The sequence below is a fragment of the Salvia hispanica genome, chromosome 4, assembly GCF_023119035.1.
Source record: "Salvia hispanica cultivar TCC Black 2014 chromosome 4, UniMelb_Shisp_WGS_1.0, whole genome shotgun sequence".
NCBI classification, from domain to species: Eukaryota; Viridiplantae; Streptophyta; class Magnoliopsida; order Lamiales; family Lamiaceae; genus Salvia; species Salvia hispanica.
This window is the reverse complement of record NC_062968.1, coordinates 1,556,344-1,576,631: the sequence shown is the minus strand read 5'-3', so window position 1 is coordinate 1,576,631 and position 20,288 is coordinate 1,556,344. Positions and strand designations below refer to the sequence as shown.

Sequence of the window (20,288 nt, the reverse complement as noted above, 5' to 3'; positions counted from 1 at the left end):
AATAAAATGTGAGTGAAATGAGTTAGTGGAATGTGAGAACTACTTACCATTTATGGTAAAAATGAAGTGTTACTCTTTATTGGGGACATACCAAAATGGAAATTAGTAATTCTTATTTGGAGACCGAGGGAATATATAATTTAAAATTCGGATATATAATTTGAATTAATGTAGCAAAATCAAAGGAAGGTAGCAATAGAAGCACATCAACGATGCTGTTTCACTTAACAGTCAAAATTGAATGATATCTTGACATACCATATTAATTTTGATTTTGAACATTATGAGATAATTATGAAAATTTGGAAGAGGTATATCTATTATGCACTTTATACGTTCGACGATATGACATTTTCTCTATCAAAGAACATGTTCGTGTATCATGCACATAAGCTGTTTGTGGAAATGCTGAAACGATTTTCTTTTAATCACCATAAATTTCTTATTCGCATAAACTGTTCGATGTATTTCCTACACAAATGTTCAAATTAGTATTCAAGGCAATGCAACTTTAACATATTCGAAGACTCTCGAAACAACGATTATCATTGGAGTTAATTTTTGTTTTATATGTAGTAACTTTAATAAAATGAGCATATAGCTTCTCCCTTATTGTCTTTTTCTTTGTCACCAAGCATCTCATGGATGCCTAATCAATAGGCTGAAATATCAAACCCGAAATACGTTCCTCCATCTCCGGGTTACTAATCCCGTGGCCATCGCCATGTTGGTACATATACTGTGCTTGTCTTCCAAGATCAGCTGCACTTCTAATAAAATCATCTGAAAATGGAGATTCCTTAAATCGTTCTCCGTTCATCTTCATCCATATTTCTCTTATCATACACTTCACATGCTCGCGAGCCTCCTCTCTCGAAGCTCCCGTCTCGTTCATGTAGCACTCCAATGCTTTTGGCGCATCACCTCTTTCCATCTCATACTAAAACCAAGTTCAAACACAAAACAAGATCAGTTGTGAATATGATAACATAGCTTTATTATGTGCATATCTTAGCAAGGTTTTTTGTACGAACCGGTGATGTTCCAAGATCATTTGCAAGGCGTAGAACCATCGATGAGTAACGAATGATGTCATTATAGTTACGCACGCTCTCAGCGGCCTCCTTTTCGATTGGATTTGAAACGAGATAAAATACATGAGTTAAAATAAGAGGCGCGGATATCGAAACCCAAGCAACGTTGATGTATTCCTCCATTGTTGGTTTATACCCCGTGTGGTACCACTCTGCCTCTTTTGCGTATGTTGAACACAAATCTCCCCACTGCAAAACATAATTAAATTGTTTTTTTTATAGTATATATATGGATAATAACTATTTGAATCTTATCGAATTCTGGTCAACTTTCATCATATGTCCCACTGCTGCAAATTCAAGTAAAAGGGTTGCTGATGTGACGGGCAAAATTGCCATGTGGACCTGCACATCAGCATCGATTTTACCAGAATTTGCAGGGTTGGGCCATTTCAAAATATTTGAAATTTCGTGATTTAATATTCGTTTCAAATAGACCATATTATACCAAAACTTTACTATAGTTTAAAGGAGTTATAGAAGCATCACCGCTTTTCTTAAATCTTGAATGACGAAAATGCCCTTTTCCTTGAGAATATGGTATGCCGTCTCATTGATGAAACTGTCCAACACCATATAACAAATTTGCATGTAGTATGGGAGTTGATCTATCGCTTCAGCATCCCATCTGACAAAAGACTTTGATTACTACTCAATATTCGTGTCATTTTATGCAGTGTTGCTTTGTGAGTTAAGCGAAAAGAAAATAGAGTAAAGAACGATGTTTCCACTTTTTGGAACAGGTCTCTTTAAGTGGGACGTTCCAAAAAAGGAAAATAAGTCACTTTAAGTGGGACAGAGTCAGTCAGATATATATATGTATGTGTGTGTGTGTTGTTGGGCCCACCTTTGAGTGGCGTTCTTGAAAAGTTGTGTTTCTTCCAAGGTGCCATAGACATCAAATACATCATCAATTACTGTTATCAAAATGAAAAGCTTTGTTGTCAGGATTCTTGCATATCCATATTGAGGTTTGAACAGCAATCCCACGTTCCATATGTAGTTCTCCAACACCCTATCTCTTGCAAACGGCAATTTCTCTGCCAGCTCCGTTTCCTTCCACCATCTACGCAGACATACACTCATCATCGTAGGCATGTTAAGATAACATAAGATAATTAGAGTAAGATGGGCTTTAAGTGCCTAATACGGGCCTTATTTATCTACCAAACAGTCGAATAAGCCCATATAACTCATATATATCTTTGTCTTATCTAGGCTATCAAACAAGCACTTTGTTACCTCGAGATTTCTTTAAGTTCCTGTTGGTATGCTGCTTGAACAATGTTGAAATCCAATTTTGCAAGCTCAACAAGGATGGGATTTGCCTCTGATTTCTTGGAGTAGGCGTTGACGAACCATCTGGCGTTCGGCCTTTGAACGCTCCAGTGAAGAGGAAGCTCAAGAGACCGGCGCACCAACGAGGAGAGGAATTCATCCAATACTTGGTCATCCAGTTTTTTCTGCAGAAGATTTTTGGAAAATAGCCTGGCTTGCTCAAGACTCGTTTCGCCTTCCGTTAAAAGGAAAGAAGCTTCGTAGAGTTGCAACACCCCTTCTGTGTCACCACCTAGGCTTTCTTTGAACTCGCTGCCGCCGTTCTTGAATCCATCAAACACATCTGTGAAACCATCATTTTTATGGCTCAAGTATTGTTTATAAGAAATTCACATGTTTGAAACCTGAATATACTTAATATACTCTTGGGTCAGTTAAAGTTTTAGTCTTTTTCTATTTTTAATCCTTATTTGACCAATTAGTCCATTAGAAGAAGGGAGTTTTATAAAGAAAAAAAAAAGTATGTAGTGACCAATTTGAGCACCTTGAGTAACCCTAAAACCATTTTGTCTAAGGAGTCTGAAAGCAAGAGCTGTTGAGTACAGATCCCTCTCCTCATTGTTGCAATATTTCTTCTCCAAATAGATACGATTCAAGACTTGGTTGATTTCGTTGTCGAAATGGTAAGAAACCCCTAGTTTGTGCAAGTCATCGATCAACTCCAACTGCTTGAGCCAATTTGATTCTTGGCACAACAACTTCTTCAATTCCACAACCAGCTCTGAAGCCCTTGCGGCATACTTCTCATCCTGTTTAAACGAACGACGATGTGTTAGATTTTACGAGGGCTAGGTACAGTCTAATTCTTTCATTGCAGCATACATGATACGTGAAGGAGAGACCAACCAAACCCTAATCTAGCTGGTTGTGAGATCAACTAGTGAGCTTCCATCCCTAAATCGATTGGTGATGACTCATTAGGTATTTAAGTTGATCTCTTTGTTATTTTATACTGTTTCCGTTCCCTCATAGTTGAGGCCAAACTTTTCGGCACGGAGTTTAAGAAATGAATGTTGAGTGTTTTAAATTAATAGATAAAAAAAGTAAGAAAGATAAAAAGGTAGAGAGAATAAAGTAAACAGTGAATAAAGTAGAGAGAATAAAGTAAGAGAGAGTAAAGTAATAAAGAAAAAAAGTTACTATATATGGAAATGACTCAATTATGACAGAACTTCTTGAAATAGAAAAATGTCTCAACTATGAGGGAACAGAGAGAGTATAAACTTAAACAAAGCGAGAGGGGGCATATATGTACCGTGTATACACTGGTGAGTGACTGAATCCGATCGAAATCCCAAAGGGTAGGCTTGTAATTACCCGACCGTCGTGTCGATTGGATTTGATCGGAGGTTTGATCGGCGGTGTGTTTGAGGGAGCAAGACTGCCTCCAGCCTGTTTGTGAAGAAGCTATCTGCGTTTTGGGATATTTCTTGGCAAAGTTATGAACATATTTTGTTGGCTTGTTGGGAATCGCCATGCTCATTATAATGCTAGACATTTTGTTGATCACTTTATCTATGTTTTTGAAGCTGGATCTTTGTGAGTTTAGTGAAATTAATTAGCTTGCTGTTACACATATATATAGCATGCTGTGGTAAGCCGTAAATTATACTCCTAGTATTATTAATAAAATACTCCCCCACTCTTCTCATAAATTTTGTTGTTACGTTTTGACCGGGCACACGTTTTAAGAAGTGTAATTGAAAGTGAGTCGAAAAAATTAGTGAAATGTGAATTTTACTTTTATATATTAGTTTTATAATAAAATGTGAGTGGAAAGGAGTTAGTGAAATATGAGGTCCACTACTAAAAATAATAAAAATAAAATGTGACAAATTCTGTGGAATGGACGGAAATGGAAAAAATGTGACAAACTTTCTGAGACGGAAAGAGTATCTCACAATATCCATTAGTTTGATAAGAGTTATTAAACTATGCCGATATCTTAAGAATAGTGTTTGTACTTACACTGACTATGAAATATAATTAAAATAATACTCTCTAGATCACATAAAAATAGATCATATTTCTTTTATTGTCCGTCCCATATAAATAATCCAAATCTATTTATCACAACCTTTTTCCCTTGTTTTTAAATTTATCATTTATGGGTACCACCATTCATTACACAATTTCAACTATTTTTTCTTATTCTTTGTATATATTAAAACTCGTGCCAGCCCTAAATGGCATATTTCTATGGGACGGAAGGAGTATATTTTTATGTGCATAATAATAAATCTTGTCAACGCGCTCATGTACAACAATATTTATAATTTTTATTCTAGTTTAGTTTTAATGTATATGTTTAATTACAGCTCTTATTATTACCTTTTGTTTGTCGTGTGTATTAAATATTTATTGTTTAATTAAATTAAATTGAGAATGAGAGAGATGAATAGGAAGTAAAATAAATATTAAGAAGAGAAGAAAATGTGAAAAGAGTGAAAATGCATGAGACTGAAATATATCATAAAAACTAAAATATTCATTAAAATTAAAAAGGACCAAAAAGGGTAAAAATATCTGAAAATAGTGTATCTCGAATGAAATTAAATGTTTGTCCAGATATCTCTGATGATATAATTTTTTTCAAGTACTGGAAATGTGCAAACCTCATTATTCAAGGACTTTTTTTTATAGCTCACGCTAAAACTATTATAATATATAAAAGTGATATTCCTTTAAATATCTTAAATTTCATTGTGAAAAAATGGCACTGTTATTCGTCAACGGTTGGAGCATTAACTTATAGGTTTTAAAAATTGACCTCAAGTAGAGTCGACAGATGGAGTATTAACTATAGGTTTAAAAAATTGACATCTAGTAGGAGTACTAAGATTTGATAATTTAGCACTTAATTTATTACCAAGAAAATATCGTGGGGGAAAAATAACGGAGTGAGTATTAATTTACAGATTCTTAAAATTGATATCGAGTACCATATAATTAATAAGATTTGAAAATTAGCACTCTAGCTATGACCAAAAAAATGTACCAGGACTGCAGTAAATAATGGCTTGCGACTAAATAGATTTATAGAGTTAACAATCTAATAAATAAAGATTTGGTTTAAAACTTAATTATGATTACTATGCTAATGGATCTATGCTTAAAATACACTACCTATTATTAAGAACATATAATAAAAATATTGGGACTATTAAAATGCAATAAACACACACACACACACACACCTAAAAATATATAGTACTACAAAATAATGAAGCCTTACATAATGTATGAAATTTTGATTAGTTTTTTACCCATAGAATATGGAATTAGAATACAATTTTATATGGATTACTTTACTTTACTAAAATAAATATTTAGCATTGAGAATATTATACGTTTATAACTTAAAATTCAATTCCATAAAATTGCAATTGTAACGCATTATTCAAATTAATTATGGAGTACCAAACCACACCTCATACATATTTGGGACAATTAATTAGTTAACAAAATAATAGTAATACAGTACTATTAAAAACGTAATTTGGTCAAGTCATTAGTTGGTCTAATAAATAGCTATAGTTAAAAATAGAATTTGGGACTAATAATGTTTTGCTACTACGTATATTAATATGCTCTTAAATGAATATAAGATCTACAAACAATAGCAAGCTCAGAATAAATGCTAATACATATAAAAGAAAGCAGCCTATAGCTCAACATATTAAATGCAAAATTAATTAAGCTCAAAATGTTTAAGGACAAATTTTTAGTCGATTAAGGGTGTTAATTGTATTTAGAAATATACAGCCTACACTTTAAAAAACTTATTCAATCTCAGTGTTCCAACTAAAATTAAAGGTTCCAACTAAAATTAAAGGATGCAAATGAAAGTGTCTTTATAATGGTTAAGATTTAATTAGTGGATAATTGTGTTCCCAACTAATTATCTACTTCTAATGCAGATAATTGTCTACTTCTGTATCCTTATAAAATAAGTTTATTGTAGTGTTTTATGGACATAATTATGATGTATTTACCAATATATATCATATCATATTAAGAGTTGTGATCAATGTTGAACCCTTCTTAAAGATCGAACTAGAGATCAAATTTGGACCATCTATTTTCTTAATCTTATAGTTATGATTAATTTAATATTTTATTCAATAAATACTTTTTTTTAATTTTTTTTTAATTTTTTTAAAAAATTTTGTTTATTTTTTTTTTTAATTTTTTTATATTTTTTATTTTAAAAACTTGTTGGAGTAAATAATGAACTATATTCACTAAATAATGAACTAAATGAACATATGTTATGAAGTAATTTTTCGTATTCACTAGATACCGAATTTACTTCAACTGAAAGATAATTACGTCATAACACATTATGAAGTAATAAACTAACGGAATAAAGTACTCCCTCCATTCCCTCATAGTTGAGTAACTTTTCCATTTCAGGAAGTTCCCTCATAGTTGAGTCATTTCCATATATAGTAACTTTTTTCTCTTTCTTACTTTATTCTCTCTACTTTATTTACTTTTTACTTTATTCTCTCTATCTTTTTCTCTTTCTTACTTTTTTTTATCTATTTATTTAACACACTCAACATTCTTTTTTTAAACTCCGTGTCGAAAAATTTCGCCTCAACTATGAGGGAACGAATGGAGTAATAAACAAATGAAATGAAGTAATAACATGACTGAATGCAGTAATAAACTAATGGAATGAAGTAATAGCATGACTGAATGAAGTAATAATTTCATTACTACTGCTTGACGTTTAATACAGTTAACATTGTATTTCAATAAAATTTCATATAACGTATGTTATGAAGTAATTTTTCGCATTTATTACATACCGAATTTACTTCAACTGAAAGATAATTATGTCAAAACACATTATGAAGTAATAAACTAATGGAATGACGTAATAGCATGACTGAATGAAGTAATAAACTAACGGACCGAAGTAATAAACTAAAGGAATGAAGTAATAGCATGACTGAATGAAGTAATAAGTTCATTACTACTGCTTGGCGTTTATTACAGTTAACATTGTCTTTCAATAAAAGGTCATATTTACTTCATTACTAATGTTCATTTGGTTCATTATTTATTGAATATAGTTCATTACTACCTATTACGTTTAACACTAAAATTTGTTGTATCATTAATGTATTTCAATAACATGTCAAAATTACTTCATTACATACTTCATTTAGTTCATTATTTACTGAATATAGTTCATTATTTACTCCGACAAGTTTTTATTGAAAAAAAAATAAAAAAATAAAAAAATTAAAATAAAATTATAAATTTAAAAAAATAAAATAAAAAATAAAAAAGATTTTATTGAATAAAATATTAAATTAATTATAAATTAATCCTAACCACAAGACTAAGAAAATAGATGGCCCTAATTTGATCTCTAGTTCGATCTTTAAGAGTGGATATGTGGACAATGAGACTCATCATATTATATCATAATTGTGGGAATTGTGTGTATCTTATTACCATTTCTGTTCTGAGCTTGCTATTGTTTGTAGATCTTATATTCATTTAAGAGCATTAATATACGTAGTACTAGCAAACATATTCATTTAAGAGCATTAATATACGTAGATCTTATAATAGAGGATTGTAGGGGATTACAATATATTTATTTATAACATATTAATTAAATTAATTACAAAAATCACCCCTTAAATTAAAGTATAAAATCATTTGTTATGTCAGTATTATTGAATTTATTGAGAAATTGTAATAGCCAAAAATATTATTTGAATTCTTTTTTTATTTATAACTATTTATTAGATCAACTAATTAATTGACCCAATTACGGTATTAGGGAATCAAATTTGATCCAACTAACATTTCCAATAAAAAACAGTGTATTAGTATAATTTGATCCAACACCACATCTCCAAGTTGATATGTATAATGTGCTAAATCAATTGCACATTTTATAAATTTTTTTGAAAATCCACAATCTCTAACTCTTTCTTCATTCATTTCTTTCCAAGTCTCCCATATCATAAATTTCACATACTCTCGAGCCTCTTCAACCGAACCTCCGGATTCCTTCACGTAGCATTGAACCGATTCCGACACATCGCCTCTTTCCATCTCATACCGAAAAAAAAATCAAATTCAAATTGAATAAATACTACAAATTATCATAATTATTCAAGTGTGACTATCAAGTGTGACCATTTTGGACAGTTTATGTAGCCAATTAAATATGAGATAAATAGGGTTATACGGATACAAACCTGGTTTGCGTTGAAAGTACCATGTAAGTAAGTCATGCAAAACCAGAATTTGGCGAAAACATAGTAAGAATTTACAGGCTAATAAAATACCCTACCGAAAAATAAGGATATGAATATTTTTGAAACTTTTAAGGGAAGAAGTCTTACTGATTTTCTCAAATGTGGAATGATGAGAATGTGTTGTTCTAAGAGAACGTCGTATTCCATCTCATTGATGAAGTTGTTAAGTGTGAGAAAACATATTTGCATATAGTTTGGGAGTTCATGTTCCATTGCTTTGAGATCCCATCTAGAAAATAAATACTACTCCTTCCGTCCATTAAATATGCAATATTTGTTTTTCGGCACGAGATTTTATGTAGTGTTATTTTGTGAGTAAATGAAGAGAGAGTAAAGTAAGAGAGAAGAAAAAGTAGAGAGAGTATTGTTTCCAATTTTAAAAACGTTTCATTTTTAATGGGACAAACCAAAAAGGAAAACGTTTCATTTCTAATGGGACAGAGGGAGTACTATTTAAAAAGGAAAGAAGCTTCGTAGAGTTGCAACACTCCTTCTGTGTCACCACCTAGGCTTTCTTTGAACTCGCCGCCGTCGTTCTTGAATCCATCAAACACATCTGTGAAACCATCATTTTTATGGCTTAAGTATTGTTTGAAAGAAATTCACATGTTTGAAACCTGAATATACTAATATACTGTTGGGTCGGTCATTCTTCTATTTTATACAAGTATCTTTACCTCATACTCAGAGTTTAGCGGTTGAATGTAGCGGAAATCCCAAATGGAAGGAGGGTAGCCACCGGATCGTCGTCCCGTTTGGATGCAACGAAGACGATGATCACCTAACGCAGGCAGTCGAAAAGCGATGGAAGTGACACGTGGCATTTTATAACACATAATAATATTGTTGTGTGAGTAATTACAAAGATGGTTTATTGGCTTCTGAATTGCCATCTTCATCATCAATTCCAACTCCAATCTAATTTGTTGCTTTGATTTTTCTTCTTCACTGTGGTTTATATAAAGGTAGTGGGTGGAGAGTTGGGAGTCATGTTTATAGATATTCGACATATATTCGGTCGGATAGCTATTTTTATCAAACTAATTGGTAATTGGTATTTAATTTGATGAAACAAGTAACATGTGGTCATCAAAATTGTTAGGCTAAAAAACCAGATATTTGGCATATTTCTATTTTAATTAACTTGTAAGATGTAACTTCCACCAAATATATAAGTGAGATGCAGCTAACTGTCTCGTTTCTGTCTGGACAATTCTCATATTTGTACTCCATATTGCAATTTCATGTTCTGAAGTATAACTGTAGGGATTAGATTTACAAAGGTTCACTATGAACCGATACCACGTATGTGCAATATCGTGCCAGTGTATATTGTGTACAGTGTGTGTATAGTGTGCAGCATGTGTATTGTATGTTGTATAGACTATAGATCAGCACAAATTATAGGAAAATTATCATTTTAAAATGTCGAACATAAAAAATATTCACAACCATCGAGCAACAACCGCTGACAATTTATTTTAGTGAGTATTAATCGTATATATCTATAGCATTGTACTTCATCCGCTCTCTAAAAACTGAAGTTTTGAGAAAAAGTACAGGTTTAATACGAAATTTGAAAATTAAGAAAGAGAATGATGAAGAGTAGTTGAAATAGTATTAGTAGACTCCCATTATTAGTAGTTTAATAATGCATGGTAAAAAATTTCTAAAAAGTTGAAATAGACTAATTTTAATTATGAATGGACCAATATGGTAAAAGGTAACAATTTTTTTTAGACAATGGGAAGACGGGTACAACTTTATCATCAAACTATTACTATGATAAATGACAATGTGATACTCACTAAATTTTGATATTCCAAAATTTAATTTCCAAGAGTGTCTAGAAACTGGCATTTTACTAATAATGTATAACATCATTTAGTTGTTCACGTTATGTCATTATTCATCAACGTCAATTCATTGTTGGACAACTGAGAATTCTTTTAAGCATGGTGTGGTAAGCAGTAAAATTATACTCCCTCCATCCCACATAATTTTATCCAATATTCCATTTTGGGCCGTCCCACATAATTTTACCCATTTTACTTTTACCATTTTTGGTATTGGACCCCATATTCTACTAACTCATTCCTACTCACATTTTATTATAAAACTAATACTTTAAAAGTAGGACCCACATCCACCAACTATTTCAACTCACTATCCATTACATTTCTTAAAACCTGTGTCAGGTCAAAGTGTGTAAAATTATGTGGGACGGAGGGAGTACTAGTATTATTAATGAAATACCTAACAATATCCGTCAGTTTGATAAACTGTACTCCCTTTGTCTTATAAGAATATGCACTCTTTCATATTTAGTTCGTCCCGCAAAAATATGCACTTTTCAATTTTGAAAACTCTTTTATCTCTATTGAGGTGCGACTCCACTGCAAAAAATGTCTATATTAGTGGCGGAAATAGTTTGCCAGTAATAATGGTAGAATAGTGGCGGATAATCCGCTAGTAAATTTAGTGGCGGAATTCCCACGGATCAGTGACGGATTTCAATTTGCCCATATCTGTGGCGGATTGATTGTAACATCTCGAAATTTAGAACCCTAATTTTAGAGCCCTAGAATTTATTATTGATGACGTGGAGCCGAGAATGCATTTATTGCATGTGATGCTATGGCCGAATTGAGTCTAGGGTTTGCGTTGGAGGTTTGAAAAGTCAAACTTTTTGATTATGTGACGTGACATGTGATTTATTAAATTATGAGGTGAATTAATTGTTTAAGGGTGAGTGAGAATATTAGAGAAAATTTCCATAAATACTTGCCACCCAAATTCTTGTGTTTTCGACCCCCTTGAATTTTTTTGAAGAAGAAATTCTATTTTTCCGGATTTAATTTAATTCTTGGGATATTTATCCAAATTAAATCCAAGACCCAATTATTCCTTATCTCTAGAGAAAATCGAAAACCCCCTTTTATTTATTAGTGATTTTCGAAAATCACTATATTTGGGAAGGAAATAATTATTTTATTTTATTTGACTCCTTACTTGATTTCCTTCCATACGTAGAATTTAATTATTCTACCAAATCTTTCCATACTTCAAGAGATCTTGCCTTACCTTATTCTAGGCAATATTAAAAATCCATGCTTTATTTAAATAGGCATGGATACGCCTACTTCCATCCCAAGTTGGGAGAATCCTTATTTTTATTTTGCTCCGTGATATTTTATTCTACTCCGTAAAATATACCAAAACAAAGTCATGAGATTTTGCCCTAGGATCTATTTTTGTTAATTCTTCTTCCCTACTTCACAATATTATTTTATTTATTGTGTAGAATAAAATCTTACCAAATATTCTATTCTAATTACCTAAAGATCTTGTTGAGCACTATAAATAAGAGAAGACCCCAACCCTAGACCCCAAATTTTCGTCCCCCACCATTCCTCACTCTCTCAAATTTTCTTCTTCCACACACCAATATTTTGTCATCCTTTGAGAAGAATTTAGAGTTTGAACGCCAAGATTCTTGAAGAACCAAGTCTCTACTTTGTTTCTACCGATTGTTTTTCTCTAAAAAGGTATTTTGTTTATGAGTTCTTCTTATTCTTCTTCTTCTCCTTCTTTTTCTTCTTCTAACCGATTAATCGGTCTTCTTGAACCCTCATGCATCTTGGTTGAGTGAAAGAGGGATAAAAGAGATGTGGGAATATGTTCATGTGTGTGTGTGTGTGTGTGGCGTGTGTGTGTGTGTGTCACATGTATGTGTGTGTTGTGTAGTGTGTGTTTGATGGCTAAATAATCTTGTGTGATAAACATGATCTTGATTAATTAGTAATGATAAGATAAATCGATGGGAAAAAGGGAAAAATAATGAGACATGCATGAGTAAGAGTAGTATTGAACCTAATTTGTGATATGTCCCTATGTGATTAAAAGGTGAAACTTTGGTTGCGAAACCGGATAACGGAAAAGCGAAACTACTTGAAAACTAAGCAGTCGAGGTGGGCTTTACTCTAAAAACTCTCTTTTATTTTATCAAAATGTTGTTTGGTGTTATAAGGGTGGTTTAACTGTTATGCCATGCCTATGTTTGTTTTTAATGTGATATTGGATATGCTTATACGAATTCGGGTCTGAGTATGGGCCGCAAGCCCTACCAGGCTGTGTACACGATGGGATCGGGAGCCGTCCTTGCTAGTCGGCCGGTCTCATGGGCGAAAAGTGTGGCCACACTTTCGTCGCACCATGGAACGTTTGTGATTGTTATTTTTGATGAGAAAATGGGGGATTATTTTGACTGGTCAGTCTATGAAAATATATTTTGTGATACTCGTGATATTTCTCTTAACTGCTTAAAACTCGAGTTCACTTGGTAAGGGTGGCATAACTTATAAAACGTTTTGGCAATGAGCTCACTGAGTATTTCAAAATACTCAGCCCTGCATGTGTTTTCCTTATGTGCAGGTTGAACGATGGCGAGTGGTGGCGGGTATTGAGCTTGTTAATTAATTAAGATGGTGGTTATGAACTTCAAGCATAGTTGTGTCTTCATACATAGCTATTCTTTCTCTTGGTCGTCTTCCGCTGAATGTTGATACACTTTAGAATTTGTTTTTGGAATATTGGCATCTTGCCTTCGGTTTGAGACCTTAGCCTTTTCATGTGATTTCGTCTTGGATATTACGTCGTACTCTTCAGATGTTTTGATACCTTCCTTCTTCTTTTAAACTTCTAGGTTAAGTTATTGTTTTAAATACTCTGATAGTTCTTTCGAATCTTTTGGTCAATACTCTTTAAATGAAACCCTAGCCTATGTTTACTTCTTTGGAGTCTGTTTGGGTAGCAGCCGCCGCATTTATTGTACCCTAGGAGGGCGGGCTGTTACATTGATTCCCACACTATAAATATAAATATTATAAAAAATTAAATATTAGTGGTGGATTTTCCGCCACTAAATATTAGAATTAAAATTTAAGAAAATTCTAAAAACTTACTGTGCTCCATTAGCGGAGTTCTTTATTTTCATTTTCCCCCCAACTTTGAGGAGATGCCAAACCCTTCGCTGCCGCCATCCCGATGCCAAACCTAAGTCACCTTCCACTGCCGGCCGGTGCTTCTTCCTCGTCGCTTTATTATCATTTGAGTTAATTTTGTTTGATTTAGTAACTTTATTAAAATGAGTATATTGCTTCTCCCTTATTGTCTTTTTCTATGTCACCCAAGCATATCATGGATGCCTAAACAATAGGCTGAAATATCAAACCCGAAATACGTTCCTCCATCTCCGGGTTACTAATCCCGTGGCCATCGCCATGTTGGTACATATACTGTGCTTGTCTTCCAAGATCAGCTGCACTTCTAATAAAATCATCTGAAAATGGAGATTCCTTAAATCTTTCTTCATTCGTCTTCATCCATATTTCCCTTATCATACACTTCACATGCTCGCGAGCCTCCTCTCTCGAAGCTCCCGTCTCATTCATGTAACACTCCACCGCTTTTGGCACATCACCTCTTTGCATCTCATGCTAAAATCAAGTTCAATTCCAAATCAAGATTATGATCAAATAGCTTAATTATGTGCATATCTTAGCATGGTTTTTGTACGAACCGGTGATGTTCCAAGATCGTCTGCAAGGCTTAGAACCATCGCTGAGTAACGAATGGTGTCGTGATAGTTACGCAAGCACTCAGCGGCCTCCTTCTCGATTGGATTTGAAATGAGATAAAATACATGAGTTAAAATAAGAGGCGCGGATATCGAAACCCAAGCAACGTTGATGTATTCCTCCATTGTTGGTTTATACCCCGTGTGGTACCACTCTGCCTCTTTTGCGTATGCCGAACACAAATCTCCCCACTGCAAAACACAATTAATTTGTTTTTTTTTTATAGTATGTATAACGATAATAACTATCTGAATCTGATCGAATTCTAGTAAGTACCATAAAATTTGAAAGTGAAGAAAATAAATCAAGAAGTTTCAACTTTCATGATATGTCCCACCGCTGCAAATTCAGGTGAAAGGGTTGCTGATGTGACGGCTGAAATGGACTACATGGACCTGCACATCAGCATCAATTTTACCAGAATCTGCAGGGTTGGGCCAATCAGAATATTTGAAAGTTTGTGATTTAATATTCACTTCAAACCCTAAGGATTGACCATATTTTACCCAAACTACTTTGCTATAGTTTGAAGAAGTATAGAGGCGCAACCATTTTTCTTAAATCTTGAATGACGAGAACGCCCTTTTCCTTGAGAATATGGTATGCCATCTCATTGATGAAACTCTCCAACACCATATAACAAATTTGCATGTAGTATGGGAGTTGATCTACTGCTTCATCATCCCATCTGACAAAAACACTTTGATTACTACACAATTCCATTTAAAGTGGAGCGTTTCTTGTACAGAACGTGATATTATGCAATGTTTTTTGTGAGTTAAGCGAAGAGATAATAGAGAAAAGAGCGATGTTTCCACTTCAGAAAACATGTCACTTTAAGTGGGACAGAATCAGATATGTATGTATGTGTGTGTTGTTGGGCCCACCTTAGAGTGGCGTTCTTGAAAAGTTGTGTTTCTTCCAAGGTGCCATAGACATCAAATACATCAAATACATCATCAATTACTGTTATCAAAATGAAAAGCTTTGTTGTTATGATTCTTGCATATCCATATTGAGGTTTGTACAGCAATCCCACGTTCCATATGTAGTTCTCCACTACCCTATCTCTTGCAAACAGCAGTTTCTCTGCCAGCTCCGTTTTCTTCCACCATCTACGCAAACACAAACTCATCATCGTCATCAGCATCATCGTATATCTTCAATTATTCGGTATGTTAAGTGCCTGTTTGGTAGGCATGTTAAGATAACACGAGATAATTAGAGTAAGATGAACTATAAGATAAAGATGGGCTTTAAATGCCTGACATGGCCCTCATCTTATCTACCAAACAGTCGAATCAACCCATATATATAACTCATATATCTTGGCCTTATCCAGGCTATCAATCAAGCACTAAGTAGTTTGTTACCTCGAGATTTCTTTAAGTTCCTGTTGGTATGCTGCTTGAACAATGTTGAAATCCAATTTTGCAAGCTCAACAAGGATGGGATTTGCCTCTGATTTCTTCGAGTAGGCGTTGACGAACCATCTGGCGTTCGGCCTTTGCACGCTCCAGTGAAGAGGAAGCTCAAGAGACCGGCGCACCAACGAGGATAGGAATTCATCCAATACTTGGTCATCCAGTTTTTTCTGCAGAAGATTTTTGGAAAATAATCTGGCTTGCTCAAGACTCGTTTCACCTTGCGTTAATAGGAAAGAAGCTTCATAGAGTTGCAACACTCCATCTGTATCACCACCTAGGCTTTCTTTGAACTCGCCGCCGTTGTTCTTGAAACCGTCAAATACGTCTGTGAAACCATCATTTGTATGGCTCAAGTCAGGGGTGAACGTAGAAATGAACATGAGCAGTGGCTAAATTTTCAAATTTTATTTAAAAAATAAATTTTCAGGTAATTTAGATTATTAATAAGAGCTTTTATATAATAATATGTATAGAATATGAATAAAATTTAAAATATTATAAAAGAAAAAAAAAATTAAATTGAATTCATTAGGGGCTAAAGCCCCTTCCCTTACAATGTAGTCCGCCCATGGCTCAAGTATTGTTTGAAAGAAATTAACAAGTTTCCATCTTAAAACCAATTCATGATAAGTACTATACTAGAGTGATTTAATTTTTCTCTTTTTCTGATTGAGTTTGAATATAGTACGGTTCAAATATATTGTTAGGTCAGTTAAAATTTTAGTTTTTTTCTAGTTTTAATCCTTATTTGACTAATTAGTCCATTAGAAGAAGGGAGTTTTATAAAGAAAAAAAGTATGTAGTGACCAATTTGAGCACCTTGAGTAACCCTAAAACCATTTTGTCTAAGGAGCCTGAAAGCAAGAGCTGTTGAGTACAGATCCCTCTCCTCATTTTTGCAATATTTCTTCTCCAAATAGATACGATTCAAGATTTGGTTGATTTCATTGTCGAAATGGTAAGAAACACCTAATTTTTGCAGGTCATCGATCAACTCCAATTGCATGAGCCAATTTGATTCTTGGCACAACAACTTCTTCAATTGCACAACCAGCTCAGAAGCCCTTGTGGCATACTTCTCATCCTGTTTAAACGAACGACGATGTGTTAGATTTTACGAGGGCTAGGTACAGTCTAATTCTTTCATTGCAGTATACATGATACGTGAAAAGGAGACCAACCAAACCCTAGTCATAGGTGGTTGTGTGATCAACTAAACCCTAGTGAGCTTCAATCCCTAAATCGATTGATGATGACTCACTAGGTATTTAAGCCGATTTCTTGCTATTTTATACTCCCCCGTCCCATTAGAAATGAAACATTTTCTTTTCGGAACATGATTTTATGTAGTGTTGTTTTTTGAATTAATAAAGTGAGAATAACGTAAGAGAGATGAAAAAGTAGAGATGATGTTGTTTCCATTTTAGAAAACGTTTCATTTTTAATGGGACAATCCAAAAAAGAAAACGTTTCATTTTTAATGGGACATGAGGAATATATTTGAGGTAGGCTCAACATCCATACTTAAAAAAGCGAGAGGGGGCACGTACGTACCGTGTATACACTGATGAGTGACTGAATTCGATCGAAATCCCAAAGGGTAGGCTTGTAATTACCCGACCGTCGTGTCGATTGGATTTGATCGGCGGTGTGTTTGAGGGAGCAAGACTGCCTCCAGCTTGTTTGTGAAGAAGCTATCTGCGTTTTGGGATATTTCTTTGCAAAGTTATGAACATGTTTTGTAGGCTTGTTGGGAATCGCCATGCTCATTATAATGCTAGACATTTTTGTGATAACTTTATCTTTGTTTTTGAAGATGGATCTTTGAATTTGTGAGTTTAGTGAAATTAATTTGCTTGCTGTTACACATATATATAGCGTGGTGTGGTAAGCCGTAAATTAAACTAGTACTATTTATTAATGAAATACTTAACAATATCCGTTAGTTTAATAAAGTGTAGTACTTTTATGTGCATAATAATAAATCTTGACAAAACGTTTATGTACAAAAATATTTATATTTTAGTTTATTTTTTAATATATACATATATTTAATAATAGCTCTTATTATTATCTTTTGTTTGATGTGTGTATCAAATATTTATTGTTTAATTAAATTAAATTGAGAATGAGAGAGATGAATTAGAAATAAACAAATAATAAGAACGATGGAGAAAATGTGAAAAGTGTGAAAATGGATGAGAGATAAATATAACATAAAGACTAAAATATTTATTAAAACTAAAAATTGTCTGAAAATAGTGCAAAAGTAGCTCAAATAAAATTAAGTGTTTGTCCAGATACCTCTAGTGATATATTTTTTTTGTTACGTACTAGAAATGTGCAAACCTCTTTATCCAGGGACTTTTTTGTAGCTCACTCTAAAACTATTACAGTATACTCTATGCGTCCCTGAAAAGTATGAACTATTTTGATATTAGTTTGTCCCTGAAAATTATAAACTTTCTAATTTTGAAATAGTTAAACAACACATTACCCTTACACATCATTTTATTTACAACTTATACTATTACACTATCCTACTAATGATGTGGAGTCCATTCTCTACTAATACTATTTATCGTATCCTTTATCTCTCTCTTAATTCTTTAACAATTATACATTAAAATCTGTGTCGAACCAAATATTTATATTTTTTTAGGAACGAAGTAAGTATAAAAATAAGATTCACGTTGTCCTAATTTTCCAGCTCATATTTCTTTACCTATCTTAAATTTCATGGCAAAAAGTTGGCACTTCTGATTGTCGATCGACGGATGGAGTATTAATAGTTTAAACAATTGACCACAAGTAGGAGTACTAAGTAATAAGATTTGAAAATTTAGCATTATATAACCAAGAAAATCTTGTGGGGAGAATAACGGAGTGAGTATTATTTAAAGATTCATAAAATTGAAATTGAGTACTCCTAAGTCCTAATTAATTAGATTTGAAAAGTTAGCACTCTATGACCAAAAATATGTACGAGGACTGCAGTAAATAATGACTTATGATAAATAGATTTATAGAGTTAACAACCTAATAAATAAGTTTAAAACATAATTATGATTACTATGTTGTGGTAGATGCAAAATTTTGACTCTAGAGTCCAAATTATTATTTACAGTTATTGGGTATTTTTTCGATATTTACCTCATGGAAAGTAGTTGTGAAATAAGTGGTATGAAGTTGCAAAATATATACATGGATTATGAGTGACAATAATAAAAGAGTAATGACATGATAAAAAAAATAAAGTGTGTGTTTCCTTGGCTGAATTTTAGATTTTTCAATTTACTTAAAACTTGGTACTCCCTCCGTTTCGCCATAGTTGAGGCGAAACTTTTCGGCACAGAGTTTTAGAAATAAATATTGAGTGTGTTAAATAAATAGATAAAGAAATAAGAGAGAGGAAAATGTAGAGAGAATAAAGTATAAAGAGAATAAAGTAAGAGAGAGTAAAATAAGAGAGAGAAAAAAGTTACCATATAAGGAAATGACTCAACTATGAAGAAACTTCCCGAAATGGTAAAATGACTCAACTATAATGAAACGGAGGGAGTGGTAAATAGTATCCCGATGATTTCTAGTTGGGCTAGGGTCTGGCTTGAGTTATAATTTAAGAAATTAAACTATTATTTTAGTTATATTTTTAATAAAAAAATACTCTACCAATCTCTTAAAAATAGACTGCATTTGTCATTTTAGGATGTCCCTTAAAAATAGACCAATTCTATTGAAGGAAACTTTTTTCTCTCTAATGAGGTGAGTCACATTCTCCACTAACAATACCCCAATCACTTTTTCTTTCTATCTCTCTTTACATTACCAATTGTGCATTGAAGCTCATGTCATTTTATATGTTGTCTATATTTTAGGGACGAGGGGAGTATTAAACTTTAATTTTATTCTTTAGCTTTAAATCATGATAAAATTTTAATCATGGTCTGACAAGTCATAATTGTGTAATATTAATTTTATCGTGTAATATCGGGTTTTATTCGTGTAATATCATCTTTGGATCGTTATCGTGTCATGTCAAACTAAAATAACTTACTATCATTAAGGGTAAGACTAGCTGTTAATAAACAAGTCTAGGATTAATTAGACTTTCCATTGAAATTAAAATTTGATCGTAAATATCACGGACTTTTGTTATTGTTTTTGATTTCTCGTGATCCAAGAAATTAAAACCGATGTGGCTAAACTAAACGGAAGCCCGAGTGTCAATTAAATATTGAACAATTAATCACTAATATAATGAACTTATTGAACAATTAATCACTAATATCATGAACTTTGGCCGAATCATGGTTTTTCCAACGAATTAAAACTAGGATATAGATATTATAAACTTTGATGAAGTGTCAATATTAGATAAAACGGAAAATTCCATTTTCAAATGCAAACTTTCATTTTATGGTACCAAACACATTCAATATGTAGTTATAATTTTTTTTTCTATACGAGAATTTCATATAACTTGGATACTACTCCCTC

At 32.9% G+C, this 20,288-nt stretch overlaps 2 protein-coding genes across 2 annotated transcripts; both read right to left on the bottom strand.

The window, feature by feature from the left end:
* Positions 1–417: 417 nt before the first annotated feature.
* Positions 418–3,957, bottom strand: LOC125185636 (terpineol synthase, chloroplastic-like). The gene is made up of 7 exons (XM_048082196.1): positions 3,688–3,957; positions 2,917–3,181; positions 2,337–2,715; positions 1,942–2,160; positions 1,584–1,722; positions 1,035–1,283; positions 418–940 (listed from the first exon to the last, which is right to left on the bottom strand). Exons 1-7 carry the CDS (start codon positions 3,928–3,930, stop codon positions 650–652), a joined length of 1,785 nt encoding a protein of 594 aa, XP_047938153.1. The 5' UTR covers positions 3,931–3,957; the 3' UTR covers positions 418–649.
* Positions 3,958–13,755: 9,798 nt separating this feature from the next.
* On the bottom strand, positions 13,756–17,580 carry LOC125217683 (terpineol synthase, chloroplastic-like). The gene is made up of 7 exons (XM_048119200.1): positions 17,343–17,580; positions 16,608–16,872; positions 15,735–16,113; positions 15,249–15,476; positions 14,911–15,049; positions 14,304–14,552; positions 13,756–14,220 (listed from the first exon to the last, which is right to left on the bottom strand). Exons 1-7 carry the CDS (start codon positions 17,571–17,573, stop codon positions 13,930–13,932), a joined length of 1,782 nt encoding a protein of 593 aa, XP_047975157.1. The 5' UTR covers positions 17,574–17,580; the 3' UTR covers positions 13,756–13,929.
* Between the last annotated feature and the right edge of the window lie 2,708 nt (positions 17,581–20,288).

What these genes read in the sequence shown, in the direction of transcription:
- LOC125217683 (XM_048119200.1), bottom strand. Translation starts at nt 17,573, where the DNA reads ATGTCTAGCATTATAATGAGCATGGCGATTCCCAACAAGCCTACAAAA. An exon ending in TTCAAGAACGCCACTCTAAG is followed by an intron (nt 15,050 to 15,248) that starts GTGGGCCCAACA and finishes TGTTTTTGTCAG; the next exon opens with ATGGGATGATGAAGCAGTAG. An exon ending in ACGATCTTGGAACATCACCG is followed by an intron (nt 14,221 to 14,303) that starts GTTCGTACAAAA and finishes ACTTGATTTTAG; the next exon opens with CATGAGATGCAAAGAGGTGA.
- LOC125185636 (XM_048082196.1), bottom strand. Translation starts at nt 3,930, where the DNA reads ATGTCTAGCATTATAATGAGCATGGCGATTCCCAACAAGCCAACAAAA. An exon ending in TGGTTTTAGGGTTACTCAAG is followed by an intron (nt 2,716 to 2,916) that starts GTGCTCAAATTG and finishes ATGGTTTCACAG; the next exon opens with ATGTGTTTGATGGATTCAAG. An exon ending in ATGATCTTGGAACATCACCG is followed by an intron (nt 941 to 1,034) that starts GTTCGTACAAAA and finishes ACTTGGTTTTAG; the next exon opens with TATGAGATGGAAAGAGGTGA.